This window comes from Chinchilla lanigera, unplaced genomic scaffold (assembly GCF_000276665.1).
Source record: "Chinchilla lanigera isolate Chin_1 unplaced genomic scaffold, ChiLan1.0 scaffold00030, whole genome shotgun sequence".
NCBI classification, from domain to species: domain Eukaryota; kingdom Metazoa; phylum Chordata; class Mammalia; order Rodentia; family Chinchillidae; genus Chinchilla; species Chinchilla lanigera.
In genome coordinates, this window is record NW_004955431.1 from 4,735,893 (window position 1) to 4,745,175 (window position 9,283).

At 37.7% G+C, this 9,283-nt stretch overlaps 1 protein-coding gene across 1 annotated transcript in view; it reads right to left on the bottom strand.

Annotated features, from left to right (window-relative positions):
- The window catches only part of Ints6 (integrator complex subunit 6), a gene marked incomplete in the record, with an annotated part of 82,226 nt that overhangs the window by 7,882 nt on the left and 65,061 nt on the right, over positions 1 to 9,283 (bottom strand). Inside the window, 3 exon segments of the mRNA XM_013515760.1 lie at positions 6,341 to 6,572; positions 7,570 to 7,712; positions 8,596 to 8,722. Coding sequence (XP_013371214.1) covers positions 6,341 to 6,572; positions 7,570 to 7,712; positions 8,596 to 8,722 — 502 coding nt within the window.

Below are 9,283 nucleotides of genomic sequence, written 5' to 3' on the forward strand. Positions count from 1 at the left end.
CTCAGATGCCTATTTCTACATTGGGTCTTTGAATTTGGGAGGGCTGATGTATTTTTTAATTCTTTATATGTTCTAGATAGAAGACCTTTGTCAAAGGGACAGTCAGCTAACATTTTTTCTCAGTTTGTGGGTTTCCTTTTTACTCTGCTGGTGATTTTTTTTTTGCTTGTTTGTTTTTTCTCCGGTACCGGGAATCGAACTCACAACCTTGCGGTTGCGAGGTAGGCACTGTGCTGCTGAGCTAAATCCCCAGCTCCTGGTGATTTCTTTAGATATGCAAAAACTTTTCAGTAAGATGAGATCCCAGTTATTGATTCTTTGAAGTATTTACCATATGGTTTGGTTTTTGTTCATGAACTCTCTACCTACCCCTATGTCTTCAAGAATTTTACCTACTTTCTCTTCCAACAGATTTTGTGTTTCTGTTTTAATATGGAGATCTGTGACCCATTCTGACTTGAGTTTGGTGCATGGTGATAGACTTGGATCTATTTTCAGTCTTGGCAGGTGGCAAGCCAGTTTTTCCAGCATCATTTATTAAAGAGACTATTTTTCTTCCAGGGAACTTGTTTGGCCCCTATGTCAAAGATTAGGTGGCTGAGTGTGTTTGTGGTTGTGGCTGTTCCTTCCAGTCTGTTCCACTGATCCTCAGGCCTGCTTTTTAGCCAGTACCATGTTGTTTTTACTACAGTAGCTTTGTAGTATAAATTCAGGTCAGGGATTGTGATTCCACCTGACTTATCTTTGTTGCCCAGGATTGCTTTTGCTATTCTGGGTCTCTTCTGATTCCAGATGAATTTAAGGAATGTTTTCTCTAGATCTGAGGTATGTTAATGGTAATTTAATGGGAATTGCATTGAATTTGTACAGTAATTTTGGTAATATGGCCATTTTTACAATGTTGGTTTTTCCTATCCTTGAGCAAGGAATATTTTTCCATTTGCTGAAATCCTTTTCAATCTCTTTCTTCAGAGTACTGTAGTTTTCACTGAATAGATCTTTTACTTCTTTTGTTAGATTGATTCCTAAATATTTCAATTTCTTGGATGCTACTGTGAAAGGTATAGTTTCCTTAGTTTCTGTCTCAGTCTACTTGTTCTTTGTGTATAGGAATGCTATTGATTTTTGAGTGTTTATTTGGTATCCAGCTACACTACTGAATTTGTTGATTAATTCAAGGAGTCTTCTGGTGGAGTTTTTGGGGTCTTCCATGTAGAGTACCAGGTCATCTGCAAATAGTGATAATTTCAGTTCTTCTTTTCCTATCCTTACTCCTTTTATTTCTCCCTCCTGTCTGATTGCTCTGGCTAATGCTTCCAGAACTACGTTGAATAGGAGTGGTGACAGTGGACATCCTTATCTTGTTCCTGATTTTAAAGTGAAAGCTTTTAGTTTTTGTCCATTTAGTATGATGCTGGCTGTTGGTTAACCATAGGTGGCTTTGATCAGATTGAGGTAAAGACCATCTATTCCTATTTTCTATAGGGTTTCTATCATGAATGAGTGTTGGACTTTGTCAAAAGCTTTCTCTGCATCTACTGAGACGATCATGTGGTTTTTGTCTTTGGCTCTACTGATATGGTGTATAACATCTATTGATTTGTGTATATTGAACCAAGCCTGCATTCCTGGAATGTATCCAACTTGGTCATGGTGTATGATTTTCTTGATCACTTGCTGCATTCTATTTGCTAGTATTTTATTGAGTATCTTTGCATCTATGTTCATTAGTGAGATTCGTCTATAGTTCTTTTTCCTGGTTGGGTCTTTCTCCTGTTTTGGTATAATACTTGCTTCCAGAAATGAGTTAGGGAGAACTGCTTCCTTTTCAATTTCATTGAAGAGTTTGAGGAGTGTTGGCAAGAAATCTCTGAATTTCTTGTAGAATTCTGCTGTGAATCCATCAAGGCCTGGGCTTTTCTTTGCTGGTAAGTTTTAAAATCACATTTTTAATCTCATTAATTGATACTGTGTTGTTCAGGATTTTTGTATCTTCTTGATTCAACTTTGGTAATTCGTACATATCAAGGAATCTGTCCATTTCTTCTGAGTTTTCTAACCTATGGGAGATTTTCAAAGTAGGTATTAATGATCTTTTGAATTTCTGTAGGACTGTAGTGATTTTATCCTTTTCAATCCTTTACTGCATGAATTTGAGTTTTTTCCTTTTTTTTGATAAGGTTGGCTAGGGGTTTATCAACTTTATTCTTTCAAAGAAGCAACTCTTTGATTCATTTATTTTTTGTAGTTTTTTTTTTTTTTTTTTGTCTCAACTGCATTAATTTCTGCCCTGATCTTTATAATCTCCTCCCTTCTTTGGGCTCTGGACTTGACTTCTTTTTCTAGAAGTTTGAGCTGCAGCATTAGGCTATTTATTTGTTCTCTTTCTGTTTTCCTTATGTGTGAGTTTACCACTATAAATTTCCCTAGGAGGACTGCTTTCATTGCATCCCACAGATTCCAGTAAGTTGTATTTACATTTTCATTTGTTTTTAGGTATTTTTTAATTTCTTCTGTGACCCATTGGTTGTTTAGGAGGTTGTTATTTAATATTCATGCATTTATGGAGTTTTTGGAGTTCCTTTTGTCATTAATTTCCAACTTCATTGCACTGTGGTCAGATAATATGTATGGGATAATTTCAATTCTTTTGCATTTAGTTAGGTATGCTCTATGGGCTACAACGTGGTCTATTTTAGATAATGTCCCATGTGCAGCTGGGTTAAATGTGTATTCTGATTTTGTGAGGTGGAACAGTCTTTATACATCTACTAAATCCATTTGTTCACAGATTTTGTTCAAATCTGTTATTTCTTTGCTTATTTTTTGTCTAGTTGACCTATCTCTTTGTGTCAAAGGGGTGTTGAGGTCCCCTATTACAATAGTGTTATTAATTACTTGGTTTTTCAAGTCTGTTAAGATTTGTCTTATATAGTTTGGTGCCCCCATACTTGGTGCATACATGCTCATGATTGTTATCTCTTCCTCTTGCAGTTTTCCCCTAACAAGTATGTAGTGACCTTCTTTATCTCTTTTGATTGTTTTTGGTTTGAAGTTTATGTTGCAAATGTAATAGCTTTTTACTGACTTCCTGTTGCATGCAGAATTGTTTTCCATCCTTTGACTTTCAGTCTATGGATTTCCTTTTGAGTAAAATGTGTTTCCTGTATACAGCATATCATTGCAGTTTGTTTCTTAATCCACTCTGCCAGTCTGTTTCTTTTGACTGGTGAATTGAGGCCATTTACATTTATGGTTATAACCAATATTTGCTGACTTATCATTGTCACATTATTTACTTGCTGTTGGTTTCCTACTTTTCCTATTTAATTGCTTGCTCTTCTTGATAGTTCATTTCTGTTGTTGTTCTTGAAATTGCAGTCATGTTTTTCTCTGCCTAGAATATCTTTTAGTACTCTTTGCAACGATGGTTTGGCACTCAGGAAGTTTTCAGTTTTTCTTTGTCGTGGAAATATTTTATTTCTCCATTAAATTTGAAGGATAGTTTTGCAGGATACATCAGTCTTGGTTGGAAGCTGTTTTGTCTGAGGACCTGTAATACTTCACTCCAAGCTCTTCTCAATTGGATTGTTTGTACTGAGAAACCTGCTGTGATTCTGATGGGCTTTCTTTATAGATGACCTGTTTCTTTTCTCTTGGCTTTTAATATTCTGTTCTTTTGCTGTATGTCTAGGATCTTGATTATTATATGTCTGGGTGTAGTTTTATTCTGGTTATAACTAGCTGGAGTTCCATATGCCTCACTTTACCTGTATGTCAGAATCTTTTTCCATGCTTGGGAAATTTTCTGCTAGTATTTTTGCAAATATTCTTTTTATGTCGTTTGTGTTGCCTCATCTTGCAGTTGTTGAATTGATTTTTCCCGGTTCCTTGTTAATTTTAAGAGATCCTTCCCTTCACAATTGTTAGCTGCCATGCTGTCTTCAAGATCTGAAATCCTATTTTCAGCTTCATTCAGTTTTGCCAGCTTTCACTGCAAGTTTTGATTTCCTTGGTATCTGTTTGAACCTGTTTCATGCATTCTAGTTCACTACTATATTTATCATTTAACTTTTCCATCAGTTTCCTATGATCATCTATTTTTTTATATGTCTTCTTTAGATGTGCTGAGCACTTCTTTCATTACTGTTGTCATTTCATTTTTTACCTGAGAGATTATTTCTAATCTGATATCTTCTATGGCTTGATGGAGTTGTTTCTTTATTTCCATTGCAATCATTTCAGCAATTTCAGGAGTGTGTTTACCAAGTGCTCGTATGTCAGTATCTCCTGGACTTGTTCTGAGTGGTTGAGACTGCATTTTAGTCCTTTATTCTGTCATTTTTGATGCCAGAGGCAGAGCGCTCAGTCTCCCTCTTCCCTGGTAGTTCAGCAAAGGTCACTAGTGTCCCTAGTTTTCCTGGTGGTCAGACTTGCCCCTCAGTGGCTGCCAAGATGGGCTGCCCACTCTGGGGTATTCCAGCAGTTGGTGGGGCGTACCTAGTTCTCCCAAGTCCCAGACGTGAACCACAATGTCGGTGGATCACAGACCACCTGATCCAGTGTCCCCAGGCAGCTCAGGACATGCATGTATGACCCAGAAGCGGGCTGCACTGGTAGCGTGATCATGGACCACTTGGTCCACTGTCCCCAGACAGTTCAGGCTGCAGGCAGAGCCCAGACATGAACCACAGGGTCAGTAGTTCATGGACCGCCTGATTCAGTGTCTCCAGGCAGCTCAGGGTGCACGCAGGACTCAGAGGCAGGCTGCACTGGCGGTGATCTTGGACCACCTGTTTCTATGTCCTGCAAGAGGTCAGGGCGTGTGCAAAGCCTAGAAGAAAAACCACGGTGTCAGCAGTTGGTGGACCACCTGATCTAATTAATACCTCAGGCGGCGCAGGGCACGTGCAGGGAGGGCCCAAATGCAACACCCGGTGTTAGCGGTTCGTGGGCCTTCTGAGCCAGTATCTCCTTGCTGCACTGAGTGCACAGAGGGTGGAGACAGACTATGATAGCAGCAGAATCACAGCTAGCCTGTTCTGTCCCCAGGAAGCAGGCAGAGTCTACCTGGTTCTCTCAGTGCTCAGCAATGAAGGTGATGTCAGCGGATTGCGGACCGCCTGATTCCATATCTCCAGGCAGCTCAGGGCACGCGCAGGAGCCAGATGCGGGCTGCACTGGTGGTGATCATGGACCGCCTGTTTTGTGACCTCCAGGAGGTCAGGGCACGTGCAAAGCCCAGATGCAAAACTGTGGTGTTCTACACTTCTCTTTTTACTATGCATTTTTTTCTTGGACATGGTGGTGGTATGCAACCATCTCTTTCTCTTGTAGAGTTTTTTTACTATCTGGATTTTGCTAATTTTATCCCTGGTTTTGCATTTAACCTGTTTCTGCATTCCTTGTACTTCCTTTGAATTGGTAGTTAGATCCAAAGGCTAGAGCACATTCACATTTAATTTTGAGGGAGTGTAGGGGAAAGGGTCAAGTCCATCTCAGAGGGAGTACTGTATAATTCCATCAAGGGGTATGTAGTATTTGGTTTCTTTTCCAGTTGAGATGTTATAAACCAGGAATGGTCGTTACTTGTTAATAAATTCATTAGTTCTTTAAGACTTCCCTACATTCATTTTTGCCTTTCTCTGATAATATTCCACATATTATTGTCAGCGTGGTCTTTATAAAATGCTAATTAGATCAGATCACCCCCTTTCAAATTTTGTAATGCATTTTATCTTTAGCTTAGAGAGTCTACAAGAGCTTCCAAAGCCCTCCATACCTGGGTTCTTCAGTTCTTACCTTACCTCATGACTAACAGCCCCTGGTACACTTTAGGACCCTTAAAGTCCTTTTTTTTTAATATATATAAACTCAGATTACTCTTCTGGTATAGGCAAATGCATGGCTTGATTTAACTAATTCCAATTCATCCATTAAAATAACTTCCTCAAGAAAAGGACCTTGGCCTCGTCAACTAATTTAAATACTCTTACCAAACATTTCCACAATATACTTCCTTTTGAAACATTCATCACAATTCTAATTATCTGTTCAATGGCTTTCTTGCCCATTTATTGTAAATGAGGGTAGAAAGCACCACTGTCTTACTCATTCCTTGCTATACCTGTATGCCTAGTAGAAACAGTATACATATTTAATGTATACTGTATACATTAAACAGTATACATATTTAATAATCAGTTGTGTTTAACTGAAATTGAAAGCCATCTTTCTGTCAGTATGGTAATACTCCTTTGAAAGCTTAGCTAAAATCTCTTGGCTAAAATCTCTTTTTTTAAGAAAGAACCAAAAAGCAGGAAATGTCTTTAACTCTTACTTTTATGAAGTGGAAGGGGTTTAATAAGATCTGGCTGTGCTTGAGTTATAGGTGCAGGTGGTCCTTTTCCTCCAATATGATTGTTCACAACAGGGTTCTGCTGTCTGCCTCGTAGTAGTGGAGACATACATCGACGTCTTTTGGGGATCCCTTGCATATTTGGTTCTCCAGGTCGTTTATGTTTATTTTGAGGTCCAGCCACAAATTCATCTGCTTCATCTATCATCATTCCCTAAAAAACAATATAATTTTCTCAGATTCACATTCAATTTTTAAATTGTTTATCATTTATTTAAATTGACAGATAACTGCATTTATGGCATATAATGTGATAGCTTGCTCTATTTATACACTGTAGAAAGACTTAAGCTAATTAACATCTATCACTTCATTTTTTGTGGTGAGAATAATAAAAATCTTCTTTTAGCATTCTGAAATACCTAATAATTTTTATTAACTATTGTCACCATGCAGTGCAACAGATCACTAAAACTTATTCTTTCAATTTCTGAGACTTGTTACCCTTTGATCAGTGTCTTCTTTCTCCTTATCTCTGATTCCACAGCTTCTTATAACCAATTTTCTACAGTGATTCTTTAGTTCACAAACTTGATTTTTTCCACAATTCTGGTCACAAACCAAGTTAGACGAGAACTGAATCAAATTCTATGGTTAGATTCAATATTGACCTTAAGGGGAAATTTGATAAGTTTTCACCCAGTTCAGTTTGCAACCAGAATCATGGACATAATTGAACCAAGTGAATCAAGTGAACTGAACAGAGTGAACTGGAGGTACCACTGAACTTTGTACTAAAAAATGTAATTTTATTGAATTTACAATTTTGAAATGGCATAAGTAATCCCAATTCCACTTACAACAACTACAGCAACGCCTCAGCTCACAAATGCTTCTGTTTGCGAACAATTCAGTTCTTAAACTAAAGTGTTCGACAAAATTTTGTTTCTGTTCACTAATTCCATACGGGGTGACAAAAACAACTGCAGCCATCTTCTTCCCCACACAACACCAAAGCAGCTATAGTCCTCAAAATCATAAAACAAATTAACTTCATGAACCAAGGTATCATGGTACCGTATATTCTAACTATGTCGACATTTACTACTCTACCAAGAAAGTTTTAGCTTTAGCTATATTAAGAACTACAAACTACTAAGTTGACAGTGCCTATTGCAAACGAACTATGTAACAGAACATTTCAAAATTACCTTTTTATCCAGTTTAAAGGGGTTCCCAAAGGTATGCAGCCTTCGAGGCTGATCAGGATCAAGTTCTCTCAGTGGAGAAGGTACTTGCTTGAGGTATTCCTGGTAATTCCCCATTTGTGCTATAGGAACACTGTGCACTTGATCTTTTCAGAGAAAACGTAACATAAATTAACCACATTAAAATTATACTCCCACCTAATAATCAAATATGAGTGCTACCTTTTGTTATTCAAGACAGTCTTCTGTTATTATATATTGTAAATTAATTTGGTTAGTGCAACTATAAACATTATGACAAAATCTGAGATTTTAAAGTAAAACTTTGATTTCACCTCCTAAACAAAATAAAGATATTGGGGCTGGGGATTTAGCTCAGCGGCAAAAGCGCCTGCCTGGCAAGCGCAAGGTCGTGAGTTCAGTTCCCGGTACCGGAGAAAAACCAAACAAAATAAAGATATTGCAGTTAACTCAGTGCACTGAATAAGCAATACGTGTAAACTTGCCATAAAAGGTCTATCTCTTCTAATCAGACAAAATTTAATCATAGTAGAATTTTTAGAAAATAGTAGAAAAATTGCACAGATATAAAACTAAAACTCACATGCTTAAATCACAGATGGCAAGGGTTTAAATGACTTGCAGTAGTTGCCATGGACACAGTCCCACAGACAGAGTAAGGAGACACCAGAACATGCCATAAAATGACCACCCAGAGTTTATCAGATACTAATGTACCACAAGAAAATGATTATGTGTTAGTATCTTATGTGTATGACTATGTGAGGAAACCTAAAAAGAAACCTAATTTCTTAGTGGCAACAAAGGTTGCCACTTCTGGGGAACAGAATTTGGGGCAACAGTGACGGTACAAAGGAAATGAAAAAAACCGATGATTCATTTTCACTTCATTTGCTTAAACTTACAATAAGAATGTAATACTTTAAATATTGCATTAGTGTTGTATGCTTTTTCAGACTATAAAGGAAAAATTCAAAAAATTATCAAGTATTAAAATCATAATCTAACCTTCATCCTGTCCTTTAAGAAATTTGCGGGTGCTCTTCAAAAGATTTGATCTCATTCTTGTTAAGTGATCCAAAAGATTCCGTCTTGGTATGTCGTAAGCATTTCTAAATGTCTGAGGCTTTAAATCCTATTGGAAAACATTCATGGGAAGGACATAATTTATGTTCAAATAGAAGTAAAACAGACTAAAATCTCTTGCCTGTAACCCAGGTTTGGAAATAAGACATATTAACTAGTTAGCATAAATGAAAAAGACATACTGTGATATAACCCAAATGTACTGTTTTAGGGCCAAAAGATGGAAATCTGGTGCTGACCTCAACCAAACACTGTAATCTCAAATTCACACCTAACTTTATTACATAATTCTGGGTAAGTAAATTCACTTAAGTAAAAAATAACTTCTAAATCATAAAAACTGAAGGGCTTAAGTGGCTCTCATGAGCCGGGTACGGTGGCACATGCCTATAATCACACCACTCAGGAAGCTGAGGGAGGAGGATTGTTGTTCGAGGCCACCCCTGGGTTACACAGTGAGTTCAAGGTTGGTCTGAACTACATAGTGAGACCCTCTCTTGAAAAGCTAAATAAATAATAGCTCTGGGGGCTGGGGATTTAGCTCAGCGGCAAAAGCGCCTGCCTGGCAAGCGCAAGTTCGTGAGTTCGGTTCCCGGTACCGGAGAAAAAC